This window comes from Stegodyphus dumicola, chromosome 9 (assembly GCF_044657685.1).
Source record: "Stegodyphus dumicola isolate Sdum_Otavi_A_Nest chromosome 9, ASM4465768v1".
Taxonomy (NCBI): domain Eukaryota; kingdom Metazoa; phylum Arthropoda; class Arachnida; order Araneae; family Eresidae; genus Stegodyphus; species Stegodyphus dumicola.
The window spans coordinates 68,847,269-68,871,575 of NC_140776.1; the positions used below are offsets into that span (position 1 = coordinate 68,847,269).

The 24,307-nt window shown below is 31.2% G+C and overlaps 1 protein-coding gene across 1 annotated transcript in view; it reads right to left on the bottom strand.

Moving 5' to 3' along the window:
• Nucleotides 1-24,307, bottom strand: part of LOC118204673 (uncharacterized) — an 80,345-nt gene that overhangs the window by 50,467 nt on the left and 5,571 nt on the right. The window contains exon 3 of the mRNA XM_035376973.2: nt 11,200-11,995. Coding sequence (XP_035232864.1) covers nt 11,200-11,995 — 796 coding nt within the window. The remainder of the gene's footprint in view (nt 1-11,199; nt 11,996-24,307) is intronic.

The window sequence follows — 24,307 nt, forward strand, 5'->3', positions numbered from 1 at the left end:
AAAATATACATTCTTCATTTTTTTTAAATATTAACAAAGGTTCTTGGTTATGCATTTGATGTGATCAAAAGAGAACTTATGAAAATTATAGTACATGCTTTCATTTACATCATTAAAATATCGGAAGCCCAGTACATTTTATTTCAGATTTAACCTATTCATGGCATATTTTGCAAAACAGATGAAGATAAAAAAATTATTTACCTCACACAATTCATTTGTTCTTTTTTCATTATTTAGCAAACTATTCTTTATTATCTAAGCATAATTTTTAAGACTTATAGTAAGTACCTTATTCACATGTCACATTTTTTCTATTTTTATACCTTTTTGGTAGTTTGATTTTCCAAAAAATTGAATGCCACAAGATCATGTTTCCTTATATTTTCATTTACAATAATCATATAAAAGTTTTCCTTTATTCACTTACCATTATGACTATTTCTATACAACTTAATATTATCAGTCTAATAAAAATATAAATGAAGTACTTATCGATAAATGACTTTTAAGGTTTACATTAAAATGAAAATATCCAGGAAATCGGAATTTAAAGAGATAGAAACTCCTGTCTCTGATTGTAGATCGCAAACTTTGTTTTGCAAGCTGATCACTTTACAAGTTGTTTACTGATCATATAGAAAAAATGTTGTATTATATTTTAGGATGTGAACAGTCGAGGATACAATGAAACAAATATGTAAGAAAAAATTAACTTTAAATTATGCACCAAAATGAACATTCTGCATTATCGTCATTTTGAAATGCATCAAAAGTTAAATTTCACAGCGTATCCTGGTTCGAATCCTAATGAAAAACAAAACTGCAACAAATTCTGCAAATATCTAGATCAGCGATCATTAACCCTTAGAACTTCACAGACCACTTCATATATAATTTTATATTTGGCAGACCACTAATATGAATTTTAAAAAAAAGGTAAATATATTTATGCAATAATTATCAGCAAACTACACATATTTTGTTCACATTGAAAAATTACATGAAAAGTACAAAAAGCTTCACATTTCCATATCGCTGAAAAGGAACTTCAGAAAAAGAACAAACTGGCAAATGCAAAGCAATATCAATATATTGACAGTGTTATGCTGCCAACTTTTAATTATTGTAAACATAATGATCATCGCTTACTCAGCAATGGTGCCATTGATCAACAGTTAGACAAAACAGAAACAGAAACTTCCAGTGATGCAAATTATAAACAAGAATGCAGATGGTTCTCATAAAAATCCATAAAGATGCCTATTGACACGGAGAAAAACTGTGGTATTAACGACCACAATAGCATATGTTTGTAAATGAAAAGGAAAGAGAATTTCAGTTCGTGCTATTATTGACAACAGCAGTATATTCATGGATGCCAACTCTAACTTCCAAATGTCGCTAGATACACCTGCAAAGTAGCTAAAATAGATCCGAGAGTAGGATGCATTCTTATTAAACATTATCATAAAACAAGTTTGAGAATAAAATAAACTTTATGCAATTTATCAAGTAGCATTAAATATTTTACACTTATAATAGTTGGTCATATTTGAAAGAAGATAAGTGACATTTACGTTTTACTAACATTTAGCTTTACGTTGATTTTTTTTTTTTTTTTTTGTGTGTGTGTGTGTCATTTTGTCACATACTTGGTCAGTCTAGAGGTTCAGTAAATAGCAGGTAAATTTTTATGTCAAATGACATAGGTTAAAATGAGAAATATAATTATAGTCAGCATGATTCGTAACAGAAGATTAGCTGTTGCCAGTGCTGCTGCTTGCTGAGAGAGAGAGAGACTTGTTGATCAGAACAAACCTGAAAGCCTGATGTAGGCATGGTTGGCAAGTTTTGAAAGTTGTGCTCTGTCTGCTGCATTTAGTGTTGTAGCTTCATATAGTTTTTGGGATTATAACCCAGTTAATATATTTTAAGTTTCCAATAAGCTACTAATGCACCAGAGGAGATAAGTTGTTTTGTATTAAGTCTCACTAAGTGAAAAGAATAAGTTTTACAATAATTTTTACATATTTGTGCTGTATCTTGTGGTCATAGTAATGATTAATGAAAGGCAATAACTTGCTTTAATATGCAGATAACTTTTGAAAGGTGAGCAGTTAGTTATAAATAATTAAATTAGGTAGTTAAATATCCTTAGTCGTTATAGATTTTGCATGAGCACTATTGAATTTTATTTATTTTTAGAAACATTTGTTAAAAAAGCACTATTAAAAGTACAATAACAGTTTAAAATACATGTAATGTATGACATTAATTTTTAAAGGGTATTGGGATAAAAACACATTAAAAGCTATAAAACAAAATGTAGACTAGTAGTCAAAGACTGCACAATTTAAATTTAATCTAAAGTGGCTCAGTAACTTCAATATTGTAGTAACAAATTCAAATGTTAGCAGCGATTACACAAGAATGAATAATTACAAATTATCAGAGCTGGCAGGAAATAAAGCAACATCCAAGTGGAGGGCAGAAACACTGCCTTACAATCCAAAAATTTCAGTTTAAAAACTATCTGATTTGCATTACGGTGATTAGTAATATGAACATTCAGAATAAATATGAAATGATATGTGGTAAGAGCTGGTTTCAGAGCCGATTTTTATAACTTAGTGACACACAGAGCAACAAAATCTAGAAATCGCAAAACTTTTAGAATTTAGGACAGTGACTGGGAATAGAATTTAGGAGAGCACTAGGGAGCATAATTTAGAAAGGCACTAGGTGACAGAATTTAGAATCCACAGAGATTGGATCAGGTGGGCAAATAACTAGTGGCAGCCCTGTGTATAATCCTTTGAGACATATAAGGTGAATCTTTTAAATTGTCATTTTCAATTTCTTTATTAATAAAAAAATCCCTTTCTGTAATGCCTGCCCATGTGATAAGATTAGAAGCATTTTTGATATTTTCCATGCTTGCGTCTAGGGAAAAGCAGAGAAAATAAAGGGAAGATAAAAATATTAAGAAAAAGATTCTAGTATCAGAAGTAAAACCTTCAAACATTATATTTTCATTGTCCTTCCAAAAATTCTCCAAAATGTAAGAAATTCTTCACAAAATTTCTGTAAAATACATCCATTATGCGTTAATACAATGAAGACATTTTTCATTTTGTTACATTTTTCTGGAGCCTTCTAGAATTGTGGGTCTGTAAATCCTTAAATCCTTCTAAACTTTCCAAGTTACAATGTCTAAAAAATCCTAAAAAATTAGCCCTACCAATTCTGTAACAGAAAAAAAAAGCCAGAAATATTTCAGGGGGAGTGGGAATCAGCGGAAAAATGTGTAAAACTAATTTTATAGAGAAAACTGACAATTACACGAGAAAAATTCTTACCATTAAAAAATTAAAAGGAAGAAATTTTTAATTAATTACATAACTATTTTGCTTTTGCTATGAATTTTGTAAACTGTACTTTATAAGCATTTATTACCTTGTTTATTTTTTAGATTCGAAATACTGTATAAGTCGGCAAAACAGAAAGTAATGTCACTTTATAATATGACAGGAAAAAAACATAAATATTTTATTTTAATGTTATTTCTTAAATATAATTTCAATATATTACCATTATTTCAGTTATATTTATCAATGTTATGTTTAAAAAAAACCCCGAAAAGTTTCCAGATCTCCAAATTAAAATTTTTTCATAGAAACCTATCTTAAAATCACCAAAATGTTGATATGCCGCCAAATTTCAAGCTTTTTAATAAAAGAATTCACATCCCCAGAAGCGGAAAGTTGTTTAAGAGCTCTTCATTAGAAAAAAAGGAGAAAAAAAAAAAAAAGAAAGAAAGAATTTTAAAATGCTTATGTTTGACTAACTGTTCAGAAACTCCAGTATCCAACCTTTATATTAGAAAGAGGAATAAATTATAACCCATGAATTCATTCAAAAGATAATCATATTGTCAGTGAATAGCCAAAAATATTCCTAAAAAATGATAATTAACACTGAAAATAGCAGTCATAAAAACAAGACAGAAATTTCAGATGATTAAAATTAAGGACCTTCTGTCTATTTTGGCCGAAATTAAGGACTCTCAAGGACTGTATGAACCCTGTTTAAACAATGAACAACACAAAAAGGCAACATGACACATGCTAGCACAGCAAAAGGAAAGCAAGAGAGTAAGTGCGCATTCAGGGAAATGTGAAATATATAGTAAAAAAATTCTTTAATCTGATTGGAGAAAAAACATCAGCACAACTACACTTACATAAAATGGCATGATGCAGATTAATTTTGAGATGATCGAATTTAGATTCATATATTATAAACAATTAATAGTTTTAAGGCAGAGAGAGGATGTAGCCAAATTAAAATTAGGAATAAAAGGGATTATTGACAAATTAAAGTTATTAGTTTTCTTTTATGTTTTGTATTTTACATATTCAAAGAAAAAATGCCATATGATAAAAAAAAGCCTTTACAGAAGAAAACATTAGGGCATTAGAAAATGAAGATAAAATCTGTAATACATATATATATATAATAAATGCTTTTTTACTGAGAAAGAAAATTACTTTCCTCAAGGGCAGCCCTTTAGGTTTCATTATGCCCTGTCGTTTTGTTTATGAACTCTCTCATATCTTTAAGACACAAAAAGAAAACAAAAATGTAATTTAGAAGTATTAGAAAAATATATAATATCTAAACTAAATGTACACTCCAGAGTTATTAATTAAAAATTCACTTTTAAACATAATTCCTTTGAACTTTAATTAAAGTCACTTTTAAGCTTAATTCCTATTAAGTTTAAAAGTGACTTTGAGCCAAGGCTTGGAGCAATTTCTTTGAAGTCTGTATCCAATTTAATATCAAAATAGCCATTTTATACCCTATGGGAAATAAAATTTGAGGATTTTGGCCTCCATAAAATAATTTGATGAAATTTACCAAGTGCTGTACTATAAAAAATTATTATAATTCTAATTAAAAAATAAATTTTTGAAATTTTTTTTTGGAAATTTTGCATTAAAATAGAATATTTTAAATGCGCATTTTAATTGATTATTTGACATCATATTTTTACCATAACAAATATCATTAGCAAACAAATCCAAGATAAAATATGAATATTAAACTTGTTTCATAATTTAATGAAAGGTGAAAACACTTTATTAGAGTAGAGAATAGATTCCTACTACAGAATATGCTCGAAATTGAGAGGGAAAATACATGATTAAATTATTTTTTCCATTATTTATACTTTTTATGATTTAATTATGATTATATGACGTTTTATAATATTTTCAAAATAATAAATAATTATATTTTTTAAATAATAAATGACAATATATATATATATTTTTTTATAAATTTATAATTTATTAGTACAGTATATCTTAATAGTAGTTTATTAGTACAGTCTATCTTAGTACAATTATCTTAATAGGAATTAAGTTTAAAAGTGACTTAAAGCCCAACTTTCCAGCATTCAATTAATCAGAAAGTTTGAGTAATCCAGAAAATTTTATAATTTCATATTTTTAACACCCTTTCTTGAAAATTAAGCCAACAGAAGACATGTAAATCCATCATAAAGCATGGTGTTGGTGTGTTGAGTTATGGCAAAGAACACGAGGGCTATCTGCCTAAGGAGAGGGATGCCTTCGTGGAGGACTTTCTACGGGAAACTGGCTCCTATACACGTTGCACATGGGAAAAACCACGAAAATGGCCATGCAGCCAGCCTGTTTGCGGGATTCGAACCTCGGACCGAACTACCAGCGCTCAACGACTTTACCGCTCAGCCGCTGGTGGACCCATCATAAAGCATGTATAGGACTCTTAAAAACCTGCTAACTTCTAAAATGCAAATAGAATTATGGCTTCCAGAAGATGATGCTAACCCCCCACACCATTGATACCATCACATTGTTCAGTAATTTATTCTCGGAATAAAATATACCTCATAGAACAAAAAAAAAAAAAAAAAAAAAAACAGAGGGTTATTATCATAGGCTTTCTAATGGGATTTCCCATTAGATGTTCTTTGCTACTACAGCACAAAAACATATGACAGATTCCACAATAGGCATTTAGTTTGGTGGTGATGTGGGTTTTCTGGTGCATCTGTGCGTTTCTGGTTATATGCAACGAACACACATCAAATATTTTTAAACACAAATTAGGTAAAAGCACAAGTTATAGATAAACAGACACACAAGTTTACAACTGCATGAAATGCAAAAAATCAAAAGAACTGGTAAAATGATTAATGCTGAAATAAGCAACCTCATAAAACTCAGCTAATGATCTCAGATGCAAAACAACACTAAAATCAACAAATGTGAGATACATTAAAATACACATTATTAAAACACTAAGGTATAATAAAAAAACCTGTTTCTTTCAGGTACCAAAACAAATTATCATTTACCTCTTTTCCAATAATATGGTTAGTCATTAAAATACTTCAATCAGTCAGTTAAAACACAGATATTAAGTTTAAAAGCGATACACAGACAGAATACTATTACAGTTTGAGCATACAGGTTTATTTGGCTTTTAAAAGATAACTGAGTGGCTCAAGACAGACCAATTCGAAGATGGGTTAGCATTACTTCCTCCCTTTGGTTTCTAATTGATTCCAAGTATTCCACAACACTTTTAAGTTTGCTAGTGACCAAAGCTGCCACATATTTATATTACATGATAGCTGCCACATATTTAGGATTTCTTCTTGATGACCCTGTAGATATCCCCAAGCAGAGCATGCTGGCTGCACAAATCACAAGCAAATTTTCACTTGTACTTATATATGGTTCAGGGCTAATGCTAGGCATTTCACTGCATAGTACAAACTCTGCAATTCATATATATTGCCACCTGGTTTCTTCCTAAATTCTTAAAGGTTGGCTGCCCTAAATTCTGGTGCCTGCCTTGATGTAGTGTTAATAGTGTATCAATAGCTTCTACTAAATGTACAAATTCAATTATTATACAATCACAGATGCAGGTTATTGATTGATTGTGGATATTACACAAACTGCTTAGCATCATATATTCTATTTAATTAACTAAACTATTACTGTATATTTTTTCATATGTATCATTTAATAATTTACCACCTAAGTCACTCTCAGATGGAGGCTTATATCCAGGACAAAGCATCTTTATGAAAGATTCTATCTTTATGACATTTTTAGCATTAAAATGCATCTATTTGACAATCCATTTTAGATATTTGAGAAGATGGTATTTTTATAACTTATTTACTTAAATCATGCTCATGAATTAGTGCACTAATCATCAGATTTATGCTTGAGGTTACATGGATATGGAAATGACACACTTTCTTGCATTGTAATAATATAGCTTAGTGGTATTCAAACTATGAATACTTATAGTGAGGTTGCAAGGTGGATAAAAATCTTAAAAATTCTAAATTCGTAGTATATAATTCAGCATTGACACTCTGATTGTGGTCGTGAAATTGTCTTTTGGGTCGCACTGCATAAAGTTTGAATACCACTGACATACTTGTTTAAACTATTTTTAAAAATTTAAATTTTATAAAAAATAAAAAAGTTTTTACGAAATAAGCTTTTATTTAAAACTCATAATTAATGAACTAAAAAGAAGAAAAATAATTTATGCAATTTCATAGGAAGAAATGATTAAATAATTCTCTTTACAAAATTCAACTGCAATATTTCATCATGGATATAAAAGCCTGAGGTATACTTCATAAATTTATAAAGATATTAGCTTATATCTTTGACAATCAATGCAATTAATAGATTTTATGATATAAAATAGTAGATGAATTTTGGGAAGAGAATTTTTTAATCTCTTGTCCCATTAAACTATACGATACATTATTTTCTTCTTTTAGTTCATTGATTATCTTATCTGTTTTAAATAAAAGCTTTTTTTATATAAACTGTTTTTATCTCATCTTTTACTCTGAACAACAAATTGTCAATTAAATTTTCAGTTTAAAAATCGTTTTTCAATAATGAAAAATTTCTCTTTTACTTCCAACAATTCTGTTATGTCAAATGGTAGAACAAAAATAAAGTGATTCTTGAAAATTAAGCAGAAAATCAGAAATGACATTAAAAATTTTGGTACTTACGTAATCTAGTCGAATGAGAAACTGTTGCCAAGCAGAGTGATTATGTGTATGCTTGCGCCAGTTATGAATTACAGTGATCTAAGCACACACTCATAACATCTCATTTTCTTCGACATGAACTCGATTGATTCTTGATAAGCAACATTTTTGTTTTTATGAACAAGATTAACCGTTATTGCCGTATATTTTTCTAACAATTTTAAAAATGGATTAAAATGTGGGGTCTGAATTTTATGGAACTGTAAGCACAGGTTTATTATCAAAGTTACTACAAAAAAAGTGTATGTTAATGAACATGATATGGTCAGCTGAACATGGTTAACAAAACAGTAATAGGTTGAAAAATTTATCTGCAGAAAGTTTGTAACCATAGCATTCTGAGACAGCTACTCGTAAAATTGAAGGACCTAACAAAATAGTAAAAACAAACAACAATCTTTTTATGAAGTTTGACAAACACTGGTCGTTTATTAAACACAAATTTCTGCAGGAATGATGGCACAACTTTGGTGGGATTTCACCAACTTTCATGATTCGTTGGTAGAAGTAGAGTAGACTTTAAGGTACCCCTTGTGTTATGGCGAAGTTGTTGTTTGATTTATCGCCAAGTTGTTGTTTCATTTATGGTAGCCTGAGTAGTTGAATGTTATGGAAACCCTATTGTGACGTAATCGGGTGCATGATTCTGGAAAATTTTGAATCATGGGATGTTTTGTAAGCATTTTTGTGGTGTGTGTTAAAACCGTTTAGATGGATTTGAATGGGTTTGTAGGAAGAAAGGTTCAGATGTTCACTATGTGAAGCGTTCGATCAGAAAGAGTACCTGGTTTGAAAAAAGTCATTTGAGTATAATTGATATTTTGATTTTTAAGTGGCTCTGGGAGTATGAAGCGAACTCGAAAATCATGGTACGTAAATATTTGCTTTTGGTAGTGCTTAAATGTATAACATGTTTTTCCTTTTTTATGTTATTTTATCATTTGGTTTAAAATGTATTTTATTGAGATTATGTACTTTTTGTTTGCCTATATTGTAGACTTTGGTGCTCCTTTGACTTTTTGGCTAATCTTTGGAATATGGTAACAGGTAGTTTGGCGACATTTTGGTAAGGCGATAAAGGTTACTAGCTAGGACTTTAGCAGTGTACCTGGATAAAGTCAAGAGTGTGCGCAGTGCCATTTTTGTACAATTCTGGGATGTTCTTTTAAGTGAAAATAGGTCGACGTATACATGGATACCGTGTATGTGCAATTCTTAAAAACGCGGCAAGCAGTTTGCGATTCTGCACTTTCTCCCAATTTCACACCCAATCTTCATCATGATTAAGCACTTTTGTTCCACAAAAGTTTTAGCATAAGTGTAATTGGGCTAGCAGATTGTTGAAAAAAAATGTTGATTTAAAAAAAAAAAAAAAAGCCTTTACTTCGTGAAAACAAAATGGTGTCCAAACAAAAACTAGCAGGTTGCTGTAGCAGGGTTGGTCGCCAAATTATCATAATCCAAAGATTAACCGACTTTTTAAGTGAAAATATATCGATGTGTACATGGACAAAGTAAAGGGAGTGCGCAATGCAAGTTTGTGCAATTCTGGGAATTTTTTTTAAGTGAAAATAGGTCGTTGTGTACATGGATAAAGTTAAAAGAGTGCGCAATGCCGTTTTTGTGCAATTCGAGGATTTTTTTTAAGTGAAAATAGGCCGATGTGTACATGGATAAAGTCAAAGAAGTGTGCAATGCCATTTTTGTGCAATTTGGACAGAGTTGTAGCTAAGGTTTTCAGCGCCCAGGCACAACTGAAGTTTTCGCGCCCCCTACTGCTTGCCAAGGATGGAAAACATTTAATTCTAAAATGGCGTAACATCAGTTTGGCGCCCCTTGGATTCTGCGCCCGGGAACAGATGCCCCCTTGCCTTCCTCTAGCTATGCTCCTGAATTCGAGGGTTTTTTTTTTAAGTGAAAATAAGTCGGTGTGTACATGGACACCGAGTTTGTGCAATTGTTTGTCTTGTTATTTTGGCTTTGTGTAGCAAAAATCGCCGCTTCGCAAGCCAAAATAACGAGTCAAAGCATTGCACAAAATCGGTATTCATGTACCGCCAAAAATCGCCAAGGGGTACCGTAAACTATACTTTTACCGTTGGCAGCAAACTCCTGAGGTTTATGGTATAATGTGTAAATAACAAAATTTCTATAATTATATAAACTTAATTCCCCCCCTCTCTACACTAAAGTACAAACAGTAAAATTCTGTTCAGTTTATTCATGTGAATACAAATTTTCAAGTTTAAAAATCAAGGACAAACTTTTGGCCATAGCTAGAAATACCATGAATGAACTGAATAAAAGCTTATAAAAAGTTTCTATTTTTTATATTTAATAATCAAAATTTCTTTAAAAGCATTACACATTATCTTAATCTTTAACATATTTCTCATCATTAAAAAAAAAAGAAAAAGAAAAATATTTACATGATTTTCTTTAATCATTTGATTAAAATAATTGACACCCTGTACAGAAAATAAAAGCACACATATGCCAAACAAAATTTCACAATAATGATCTAATAACAGTATACTATTTCATCAATACTGGTATTAAAAACTTTAAGTAAAATTTCACTAAAAGTCACAGAACAAAAGTCATAATAAAGTTAACACAAAATTCCCTATACGTGTAAAACCTCAATAAATCATTTTCATTCTTATACATATGCGCGGTTGTTAAAATTATTACTAAATTATCAGATTGAATTGCTTATTGTATTTCTAATAGTAATTTTTACAAAATGCTTATCATTCAAAATACAGTATATAATTCTGAAGTTTATATTTAAATTATTATTTCAAGAAAATCTATTTTAACATCATAAACATGAGGAATATAAATATTTAAATACAATATTCATTTATTTTAATATTAAAGCTATTGGAAAGGAATTTAAGTGCAGATGCTGGAATGAACTTGATTTTTGACAGATCTTAACGTATATAAAATTGAAAATTGCTCAATTTTTCTTGTGCCATAAAATATGAGAAAAGTACATATTTTGCATTATAAATAGAATCTATAACACTAAAGCAGCCTACCTTTTTCATTCCTCTAGTACTTTTTTTAATATCTCCAACTGATTGACATGATTCATAAGTTACTTGCTTCTTACAGTCCTGTTTCTCATCTGGTAATGACGATTTCCTTTTGGAAGCTTTTGGTGTATGTGTTTGTTGAGATACACTATCAGTCAAAATCATATTTTGAAGTTTTACATAGGGAGATTTAGATGGTGTCACAAGATTTACAACAAGTGGGGAATTTAAAATTTCCAAATTTCTTTCTCTTTCTTCGGCATTTCGAGAAACACTATTTTCTTTATCCTCTAAAATTCTATGAGAATACTCAGTAGCTTTTACTTCAACTTTTAAAATATCTTTAACTTGATTTTCAAGGCTTATTTTAATTCTTGAATTATTCTTTTGCTTCTGAGGAGTTGCTTTAGCTTTCGAACTGTATTTAGATTTCTTTCCAGGAACTGAATCAGCTTCTGAACTTTCCTCAAGTCGTTTTTCAGTTTTAGAATTTTGTTCTGAATGTATAGAAACCACACTACATGAACCTGTAGTCTCATTTTTTGTTGATGATTTTGATAGCGTAGATAGAGTTGGATTGTCCTGTTTCGGCAATACTTCCTCCAGTTTTACACTTTCAACATCTTTATTTAAGTTAAGATTTTTATTCGAGCTTCCATTACCATGCAAATGATCTTTCTTACCAAATGAAATCAACCGCTGTTGTGACTGTTTATTCCTTTGCTCATCTTTCTTCAAAAATACATCAAGTTTATGTAAATTCCCCAAATTATAATTGCACTTAAGTTCTTCTTGTGTGCTGTAAAAAAAAACAAATTTAATATTCTTAAATTTTATTTTTAAACATGCTTTATGAAAATATATACAATAAAAATTCAAATTCTGTTTTAAATCAAGCATTTAAAATTTATGATTAAACAATGTGATATTTTTCCATCGTGCACCTGCCACACTTTTTGGCACTAGTGGAAAAAAAAGTAAAACACACAGCAAGATCTAATGATAGTGCCATCTGAGCTATTGTGTACATGTGTACGCCTATAAATTATTCTTAGAACTAGAGATAGTTTACAATTAAAAGCCCACCAAAATGTGTGGCATAATGGAAAAGTAGCAACAGTGCTTATTTCTGAGTAAAATTTGCTTTTCTAGTAAAGAGAAAGCGACAGTGACAACATAATAAAACATTGAGGCTGAAAATGTTAGCAAGTTTGCTGTATAAGATGCCCATATGAAATCTGATGTATTCAATATATATTTAAAGAATTTCTTACTTGATCCAGTAGACAATAAATTTGTAAAAAGACATTAATTTAAAATTTACTGTGCTTTCATGATTCAACATCCTGATTCGCCGGTTCGTATCTTGTGACCCCAAGTGATCTCATCTCACGTAAACTACGCTACAAAACACTAATTCTCTCAGTAATTATCGACATTAATTTCAAATCTTAATTTGGAATGCAAGTTAAAATGCAAGAATTATTTTAATTTATACGAATAGATTACTCAGAAATTATGTAAAACTGCATTGCTTTACTTCACTAGTGCATTCTCAATAGAACTGATGAATTTATCGGGTGAGCGGAGTGATTGCATCCTGATTGACTTAATTACTGCAAATGGTCTTAGGGCATAAAATTTAACTATATAGGTAAAAATTCTATGTAATTGTATGCCAGTATTGAAAGAAACAATCAATCTGATAAGAAATGGCTGCGACTAGTTTTGAAAATGAAGCGTAAAACGTTACCAGTGAAGATATTCCATTTAGCATCAGTTGTACCACCATTATTGGCAACTTTATGGTTTGCGCCGGCAAAATGGAAAAGTATTAAATTAATGTATTTTTTAAAAAAGAAAATACATTTAAACACTGCCTACTCACATCTCTTAGCTTCCTCAGTCATACTTCTGGAAAGCTTGAGTAGTTTCTTGTAACACTTATTAATGTCAGCCCTCTGCCCAACAGTAAATAAAATGTGGTGCAAACAATAATCTGGAGCCACTGGAATAGCTGTTAAACATATACTTTTCTTTTACTTGCAACTTTTTATGTTGCATCTCTAAATGCTTTCATTTATGTACACTGCTCCAAAAAAAAAAAAAAAAAAAAAAAAAAAAAAAGGACAGTGCTATACCTCCCGTTCTACTGGGCCGATTGACAAAATTCAAATTGCGTTTTTCATGTCTCGAAAGCGCGACTTAGGATATGTATTAGATTGATATATAGAACTATTCTAACATAGGCATTTTGACACAAACTCAGACTTTTTCTGAAATAACATACCAATTTTTCTCCATATTTCGATTCTATGACTCAATTATGCCAGAATACCAAGTTTTGTAAAAATCGTACGAGTAGTTTTTAAAATATTAGCTCTCAAAATTTTAGTTCCTCAATGTTAATTGAATTTGGAAAATATTTATTAATATCTTTTTTTATTAAACTTTTTTGATTTTTTCTCCCACATTTCGAAATTTAGGTTCATTCCAAATAAAATTTACCCATTTTTTGTGTTTTATTTTTTAAATTTCTATTTTTAAATAATTTTTATAAATTTTTCAAAAAAAATTTTGAATTATAAGCTATAAAATTTTTACCATCATCTTGAAGTAGGTGTATGTTTAAGCATATCTGCAAAAAATTAGACTTTTTTATTCAAAATTTTCTAAGATATACACGAATTTACATATTTTCGCATTTTGAAATTTGGCATCTTTTTTTTGAGCGATAATAACACCAAATGTGGTCTATGGATTTTTGTTACAGTGAATTGCCACAGCTATTTTTAACCTTAAATTTCAAGTAAAATTTTACAGAAAATTCATTATATGACATTTTTTCCCTCAATGATGCATAATAAATATTTATAATAATTCTCTTTTACTGCAGCTTTTCATATCAAAATAGATGTCATCAAACAAATCTTCTAAGTATCTATCAAAACATGAAGCAAATTTTTTTGCACAGTTATTAGCTGTGTGACATGTGTCACCATCAATATCTAATAAGTGGGGTGCTTTGTTTGATTGTAGTCTGGTTTCAACACCCTTTTATTTTCCACGCATGGTGTTACATGAGTCAATTAATACACTAATTAAGTTTGCCCTTGGAATATTATTATCTTCAATAGTATTAACAACTGCTTTAAAAACAGCTTCTGAGTTGCAAGATTCCATCTTTAGAGATGCAAAATGATGAACTACAACTTCATTTTGATTGTTGTCATAAAACTGCACCAATACTGCCAGTATACTTTCTTGAGCATTGCTAGTACTTTCATCCAAATTTAGAGAAAATGGAGTCTCCTTTAAAGTTTTAATGATATTTCCCTTAATAGTTTTTGCGAGCCCATATTTCATCTTATAGCATGCAGTAGTCCTGGACATTTGCAACGAGTTTAGTGCCGTCTGATCACGGCTCAACTGTTTGCAGAGTTCAATTAAATTGGGAGCTACATTGAAAGAAAGAGAATTCTCGGCGATAAACGAAGTTATTAGTACCTCTTTGCGTGCTTTTCTTGTCACTACATCCAATCGCCAAGCATCAGTCTCCAGTAAGTCATCAGTATTTTTTGAATTGGCATAATTACTTAAAGTCATTGAATGTCTAATGCACTTTGAATATTTTATGTGCGTCACAGTTTTAGAATGATTTGTGAAAGCCTTGAATCCTTCCCCACCATACTTCAACAGTGAGTTACAAAAAACACAATATGCTTGTCCAGCAACATCTATTTTCTTGCACCATGTGCCGATATTATCCCCATTACCATCTCTCCGTTCAATCCAATTCCACCTAAATGCATTCCGGACACCTTCTTCTAATTGTATAATATCAAGAAATTTCATAGTGAAATTCTCTTGCGTACATAAATAAAAAAATATTTCAATAAACAAAACGAAAAATTTACACATGCATCAATAAATGAAATGAAAATTTTACACAGCGGAGAAAAAAAAGTTGAGAAGTCTTATTAGCTGACAAATAGCTAATACGGCGAAAAATCCCCCTTCTCTACTTATTGGCGCCACGCCAGGAGAGATAAGACCTTTGAACCCAGAGTCACGTGATCACACATCTGGTCGAATGAAGTCTCTCCCTTTTTTTTCTGCCAGGCCTACTTGCCAAAAAGAATCCAGAAGAGAATGTCCGGGGGAATGAGTCATAACTCGCAATAAGGAAAGAACAAAAAAGAAGTTTTTTCCCCCTTTTCACGCATTATCACTGCCTTTGGAGAAAGAAAGGAAAAGTTATCACCACACACACTGACCTTGCATTTTCTGCTTTCAAAGCAAACAAAATTACCCAGATCAAAATAAATAATTCATTATTATTCCTACTTCCTTTTGAACGACGATCCCCGGAATTTCCGGGCAACGAAGTTCAAAATCCCCGGGTTTCCCCCGAGCACAAACACCCCTGTGTTTATTAAATGAATTTAAGAAGTTTTAAAACATAAAAAATCAACTCATTTTTTTATCCAAAAGTGTATTTTTGTGCGTAGCATATTTTCATTATATCCTTAAAATTCTAATTTAGAATGTAATTGTCAAGAACTGAATTCTAATCATTAGTAATATAATAAATTATTACGGTTATTAATAAATCCTTCTTATAAAGTAATTGCAAATATTTCAAAAAACTCTCTGTCTGAATGCAAATATTTTTCTTTTTCTGTGCAAATATTTTTAATTTTATATTAATCAAGATTGCATACGATATTATTTATTTGCACTTCAATTCGTACCGTCAGTTCTAATAGAAGTTACAAATCAATTATATTTAATTAAGGATTCAATTGGATTGAATTATTTAATTATGGCAACGCACAAGAGGGCTATCTGCCTAAAGGAAGGGATGCCTTCATTGAGGATTTCTAAGGAAAACTGGCTCGTATACACGTTACACATGGGGAAAACCACGAAAACACCCATGCGGCCAGCCCGTTCGCGAGATTCGAACCTCGGACCGAACTACCAGTGTTCAGCATCTTTACCGCTTGGCCGCTGGTGGACTATTTAATTAAGGAATAACCATCTAAGTTTAGAAACAGTACCATAACAGCAATTCAATTATTGGCGCTGTATCTTTCATTTTACTCCCGATTGGCAAGCTACATGATTTTTAATGAGTATTCGGGTTTTGCTAGTAACTTCACTTGGAAATCGTGTTTAAACTAGGTTAGTTGGTTATTTGAACATGGGAGCTATTTGATTAAGATGCTTTCATAGAGAACCTTTGTAAAGAAAACCTAGAAAACTACGAAAACCAACCATGCAGCCTGGGTTAGACATCGCAACAAACAATTAGTATTAAACAATCTTCAAATGCTACACAACTAGTGAGGCTCCAATTAAATCTCCAATTTAATATTTTATTTGTAAATAGTTAAAATATTGTTGTATTCTTAGAGACAAAAAGCAGAATTTAAGTTTTGTTAACTCGTTAGTAAACTACCAAGCCATAGTGCAAATGAATATTTAATTTCTTTTGCAATAATTGTATTCACTTAATATTCTTGGAATATGAGCTAAAGAAGGAATGTTCTCGGAAGATTAAAGAAGTATTTAAATCCAGTGATATTAGGTCTTACAAGCTCAGGATCAAAACGATTCTGCAATTGCCTGAGTAGTTGACTTGTAAATGTCTGTGAATTAAGCAGATGACTTTTAATTTTACGTTTTCAGTTAGAAAACGTATTCCAAATGTTTTGTATTGCATGATAATGCATCTTTCCATTATTCAATAACGAGTCGGAGAACCGCTTGTGTTCCGAAAATAAGTATGTGTACTCAATCGTCCTGCATGTTCTTCAAATTTGTCTTCTTGTGATTTTCTTTCCCCAAAACTAAAGTTGCCTCTCAAAGGAAAGTTTTTTGACATTGAAGAGACAAAAGGAGTATGACATCTACTTTTAGAGTTATGTCAAAAATAGATCTCTACAAGTCTTCTTTTCCATTACATGTTGTGCAGTCAGACAAAAAGTTGCATCAGCGTAAATTCTATAATCTATTTTTATTACACTCTGATTACTTTATTAACATACAGTGAACATATACTAAATCTTTTATTTCAGCTTAAGTAATTCGGAATTTTTGACGGAATTGTTGTCGGAACTAGGACTAATTTTTTCAGTTTTGGTCCATTATCCTAAGTATATTTGCTTCGATTCTTTATTTTTCCATAAAAGCGACAAATTTATGCATGGTATACATATAACGCATAGCTTCAAATTAAAATTTAATAATATACAGAGTGGTTATAATTAAAGTTCCACATTGAAACGGTCATAAAAGGAAAACTACTGGATCAAATGTTATCAAACTTGGTAATCGTGTAAAGGAGGTCATGGGAATTTATTTTCTGCGAAAAAAAGGAAGTTTGAAACTTCACTACTAGAGGGGAAATGGCGCTGTGTGCAATATTGTTAAATGAAATATGGGTCGGAATCTAACTTAACCTTTTGTTACACGGGTTTAATATGTTGTATACCCTTAAGAAACTTTGAAGTAGGCAAATTACCATTTAAAAGCATTAAATTTTATAAAAGTCAAGTGCGCCATCCGTGTAAGTGAGAAATTCGTCCGTGAAAACCACGAATTAGCGATTAGAAAATGTGAGATTGCAATTCACTCACACAAGTGCGTACAATCTGGAAATCGTTTTCTTACAGATCGATAATTTGTCATTTTTGAAGCCTGAATTCGGCACTAAAACATGAAGATACTGATTTAATACGCTTTTAATCGATTTGGGCCAAAGAAATCCCTCGTGTTATCTATCTAGTTCCATTGCATTCTCCTACTGCATTCGATTGCATAGCAGTCATTCCACACACCGTTTAGTGTTGAATGACAGCTAGTTTTATAACTGAACCATTTTTCTCATAAGAGCAGTCGACAGCTGGACCATTGTAATTTCAGCTCACTTAAGAGTCAATGTTAAAATGTTTCGTGATACATGAACTGCAGTAACGTGGCATTTTAGATACTACGATTTTTATGCAGGGCTGGGCCGCACCTCACGTGTGTCGCACAGTTACTTAGGCAACATTTCATGAATGAACGTCTTATAGGCCAACACTTCCCCTCTTCCCACTAGATCTCAACCTCTGTGACTTTGGGCTATGGGGTTATCCCAAAAGCACTGTTTATGGTGCTTTTGAGTGGTGCTTTTTAAACAATTTGGCAGAAATAAAAAATGTGATACACTGACATGTCCGTAACATTCCTCCTGATATGCTAAGAGCTGCTGTTGAGAATGCAGTAACAGGATTTAACTTGCTTTCGAAAAATGCTGGACGCTACATTGAACATGCTTTGTAACACGTTTCGGAAAATATTAAACAGATGTTTTCGTGTCTTATTTCATTTAACAATATTGTATACAGCGCCATTTTCCCCCTGGTGGTGAGTTTTTGAACTCTTTTTTTTCCACGGAAAATAAATTCCCATAACCTCCTTTACACGATTCCCAAGTTTGATAACATTTGGCCTGGTAGTTTTCCTTTTATGACCATTTCAAATTGAAACTTTAATTATAACCACCATGTAAATTAAACTTTAAAAGTTTGACAGTTTGGTTCAAGTCCCAGCTTTAAAAAAATATATATAAGTATAATCTTTTATATTAATCCTCTTAGAAAGAATGTTTTAAGAAGCTAATTTTTCTCTCGCGTTATAGATTGTATAAAAAAACATGATCTTTAATATGATTTAGATTGTTTCAGCCGATATAAGAATCGGGTCACTCGGTGGTACAGAATAAACCCTGCTGGAGTGTTTTATTTCTTTGTCATTTAGCAAAAATCTTTTGATTAAAATATTTATCCTTTATACTTCGCTTTAAACTTTATTTATAGTTAAAATGACTAGAAAATGAAAAGCTGTCTTCAGCTGAAATGCAATTCATGTAATTAATATTTTAAAAAATTGACAAGAATCCAAAATTTATGGATGTCTAGCAATTGAAAAATCTTAATTTTCTTGTGTGAGCACTGAAAATAACTGTAGAAGGAAAGAAGAAAATTAGGGAGAAAAGTAAGCAAACATTTGCAGGAAAAGTGGCTGTCAGACATACCAAGATTTTCAAAAAGTTGGATGCTTTTGAATATACTTTCAGGACACTTCAAAGAACTTAGGCGTTCAAAGAGAAAACACTTGGACGTGTACACCAGCAAATACCATCAACTGAGCTTGTGTTAGCAGAAAAGAAAAAAACGATATCATTGCAGATTAAAGTGAAGAGCAACTGGTTTTAGACTATATGGTTGTATAAATTTAAATTATGTTATAGAACATCATATCGTATCATAAATGGAGAATCCCATGATTTTCTCAGTCGAATTATTTGAAGATTCAGGAGTTTATCTAGTGTTGTATGTGGATGTCACCTAAAGGCGTTTTTTTTTCCTCCTGATGAAACAGCGGCCGAGTGGTAAAGTCGCTGAACACTGGTAGTCGGTTTGAGGTTCGAATCCCGCGAACAGGCTGGCTGCATGGGCGTTTTCGTGGTTTTCCCCATGTGAAACGTGTATGCGAGCCAGTTTCCCTTAGAAAGTCCTCCACGAAGGCAACCCTCCCCTTAGGCAGATAGCCCTAGTGTGCTTTGTCATAATTAAATAAACCAAAACCTCTTGATGAAATCAGTCTTTCCTTTTATCTCATACCTTCAAAGTGTTTAGCCTCTAAAGACAGATAAAGGCTCTGACGAAATACTTCGTGAAGAACTTTCTAAGGGAAACCAGCTGTCATACACGGTACACATGAGAAAATCCACAAAAACGCCCATGCAACCAGCCCGTTTACCGGGATTCGAACTACGGAGTGAACTACCAGTGTTCACCATTTTACCGCTCGGCCATTTGTGGGCCTTTATGAAATGGAAGGAGATAACTTTATTTAATATGATTGTTAGAAATATCAAGATATTTCGAAAAGTTCGATGCTTTTTAATATACTTGCTGAATGCCTAAAGAAAAAGAGCAAGAATAAAGTAGAATGCCTGAAGAAAAAGAGAAGAAAAAATAAATTTTTGCATAAAATTTAGTATTAGTATTAGTATTAGTATTTTTTTTTTTTTTTTTTTTTTTTTTATTTAAAACTTTTTAATCTTATGATAATTGATTCTTGTGATTTCAAAAATAAAATATTTGACTAAAATATGAATAACATTTTAAGAAACCAAATGTAGGATAAAATTGTGTAAAGTAATGGGCACAATGATAAAACTGTTTAAAACAGTGTATGCAAGTCATCCTAAGTTAAAATGTCGGTTATACATCTCTCTTACTTATATATATATTTTCTAAACGGAACATTGAAAGGCGATTTAACTGTGCTTTACTGTATTTTCTCTTTCAATATATGCAGTTTTCAAACGCATCGTAGTCTGGGTTACAAAGTATTCTTCCGAAAGAAACGCAATTCAAATAAATAAAATCAAATTGTGAAAAATTTATATTAATAAATATATTTAAAATGCTCAGTTCGAAGGACTAAATAGAAAATTTTAAAACAATTATCTGAAGAGACAATGCAACAAAACAATTAAAATAAAAGTATAAAAATTTAAAAATTACCTAAAATAATAACTATGACAAAAAATATATATAAAGAAAACTATTTCAAAAAAATAAACTATGCACCTTTATTTACGCAGTTCAAATAGGTAAATAGCAATTTTTAAAACAGTTATTCGGAAAAAAAAAAAAAAAAAAACCATGGAACTTAAACAATTAAAATGAAATTCGAAAAAAGAAAAAATTACTTAAAATAATAAGTTATAATTAAAAATATAATACAAAGAATATTATTTGAAAAAAAGGAACGATGGTGACTTTTTTCCCTCTTACGGGAAAGGAAACTAGGTTGCCATATATTAAGAAGTTCGCCAAGTGAACTAATTTTGGCCCAAACTGAATAAAATGCGCCAACATAAATTGTTGAATTTCTCCGTAAATTTCGCAGTCCGATTTTGTGTTAAAATACCTATGTTAGAATAGTGCTATATATAAATCTACTATATATCCTAAGTCGTGCTTTCGAGACATGAAGAACGCAATTTGAATTTTGTCAATCGGCCCAGTAGAACAGGAGATATAGAACAGTCCCTTTTTTTTTTTTTTTTTTTTTTTTTGAGCAGTGTACCTTTCATTTCATGGCTATTTTTTGCATATTCAAATGCGAGATAAAATACCTCTTTTTTAGAAGAGTGATGCAGCATCTTCTTCAGTTATCGGCAAATCAAAAATTGTTAGCATTAAAAAAAAGATTAAAAGGCAATCTACTTATGGTTCTTACTTTGCACAGTATCAGTGAACTAAAATTGTTAACATATTAAAAAAAAGAGTAACGCATGGCCTTTTTAGCCTTTTATGTGGAAAATAAACTAGTAAATAATGTCGAATATTAAAAAAAAAAAAAAAAAATGGTTATTCTATATTTTAGGATGCCCCTTGGATTATCGCCAAGTTGTTGTTTCATTTATGGTAACCTGAGTAGTTGAATATTATGGAAACCCTATTATGACGTGATTGCTTGTGTGATTGCAGTGAATTTGACTGATGGGAAAATATTTGTAAGGGCTTATTTTTGCATTGGATGTCAGTTAGGAAGTATCTTGCTTATTTTGTACTGTACACTGTAAATGGCTATATGTGAAGAGATTAATGTGAAGTTTCTGTATGATTTGGAACGAAAGGGAAGAAAAGCATTAATTGACTGGTGTGTAAATGAAAGTTTACTTAGTAGTCATTATAGTGTCCTGTTCATACGAAGGAAATGCGTATGGTCAAACATAAAGATCGCTCAGATGGCTTTGTTGCACAATGGAGGATTTTACTCTTATTTTTGTGATGACGGCAATATGCATATTCTAGTTTTAGAACATTTTTGGATGCTGTGAAGGAATTTTGTGTGCCACAGACTGAAGGCCAAGAAATTTCTAAATATGCTAAGTCAATATTTCCTTTTTGTAGTGTGTAGATGTGACAACATGTATTTCCTTTTTTATGTAATTTCATTGTTTGATTTAAAATGCAGTTTATTGAGCTTCAATTGGGTACAAATTTTGTTCAATTTTGGTGATGAGTAACTTCGTTTTAACATTATATGACGTCATCATTCTCCTGACTTTTTTTTAAAGTGAAAATAGATCAATATGTACATGTACAAAATCAAAGGAGAGCTCAGTGCCAAGTTTGTGCAATTCTCCAATTTTTTTAAAAATAGATTGATGTGTACATGGATTCCGAATTTGTGCAAATGTTTGACTTGTTATTTTGGTTTTGTGTAGAGACTATCTTGATATTGTGCCTTACTGGCCAATCGGCAAAAATCGCCAAGGGACACCCTAAAATATATTTTTACCAAAAAAATTATTGAAATTACATAAAATAAAAAACATCACACAAAGCCGTAATCATTTTACAGGAATGCAATATATAGATTAAAATTAATTTAAAGCTGATCTACGCTTAGCTTTCCTGTAAGCGGTCGAAAATTTTCTCCTGAGTGACTGAACAAACAGCATGTGTGCTTCATTTTGCCAAATCAAAATAGTTTACATTAAGACTGTCACTGTCGAATTATCAAATTTCTTGGTGCTTGGAATTTGGTGTTTAAAAACTGAGGGTTGTGAAAATGGGAAAATAACAAAATTTTACAGCAGTTCCTTCTATTTTAGGCATACTTTGTGAGCAGATATCTTAAAACTGGGTTTACGACAAAAATTTTCCCAGTTTATCTACAAAAAGGTATCTGAACTTAAAAAACAATAAAAAAGAACACATATGAAAATGGTGACGTTACTTATTCAAACTAAAAAAAAAAATTGTTTGCAATCCACACCTTTTCCTTAGTTATCCATTTTTTAGACTAAACACTACTTTTAAATATGAAAATACAAATAATTAAGAATACATAAATGAAAACAGGGCTAATGTTTGGAATATGGTAACAGGTAGTTTGGCGACATTTTGGTAAGGCGATAAAGGTTACTAGCTAGGACTTTAGCAATAATCTGAGAAATACACAGCTCGACTCACAGATTATTTTGTCTCAGAGAAATGAGAGATCATAAGACATGTAATGTGACATTTTCCAGAAAATTCCAATGGGGATTTTAGCTAATAAGCACTTAGAAACAATTTCGCTGCTAAAGTGCAGAATTGCCCACTTATATGTTTGGCACTTTTTACAAGAGTAAGAAGAATTGGATTTTTTTCAATTTTCTTTGACTTTTTAAGTGAAAATAGGTCGATGTGTACATGGATAAAGTCAAGAGTGTGTGCAATGCCATTTTTGTGCAATTCTGTGATGTTTTTTTAAGTGAAAATAGGTCAACGTCTACATGGATACTGTGTATATGCAATTCTTAGAAATGCGGCAAGCAGTGGGCCATTCTACACTTTCTCCCAATTTTGCACGTAATCTTCATCATGATTAAGCACTTTTGTTCCATAAAAGTCCTAGCATAAGCGTAATTTGGCTAGCAGATTGTTGGAAAAAACGTTGAATAAAAAAAAAAAAATGCCTTTACTTCATTAAAACAAAATGGCGTCCAAAAAAGAAAACTAGCAGGTTGCTGTAGCAGGGCTGGTCGCCAAAGTTTCGCGAAAAAAATCGCCAAGTTACCATAATGTAAAGATTTACCGAAAACAGTTTAGTTAATAACAACCATTGGGTAGAGTAGACTTTAAGGTACCCCTTGTATTATGGCGAAATTATTGTTTGATTTATCGCCAAGTTGTTGTTTCATTTATGGTAGCCTGAGTAGTTGAATGTCATGGAAACCCCATTGTGACGTAATCTGACGCAAGATTCTGGGAAATTTTGAATCATGGGATGTTTTGTAAGCGTTTTTTTGGTGTGTGTTAAAACCGTTTAGATGGATTTGAATGGGTTTGTAGGAAGAAAGGTTCAGATGGTCACTAGGTGAAGCGTTCGATCAGAAAGAGTACCTGGTTTGAAAAAAGTCATTTGAGTATGATTGATATTTTGATTTTTAGGTGGCTCTGGGTGTACGAAGTGAACTTGAAAATCATGGTAAGTGAATATTTGCTTTTGGTAGTCTTAAATGTATAACGTGTTTTTTCTTTTTTAC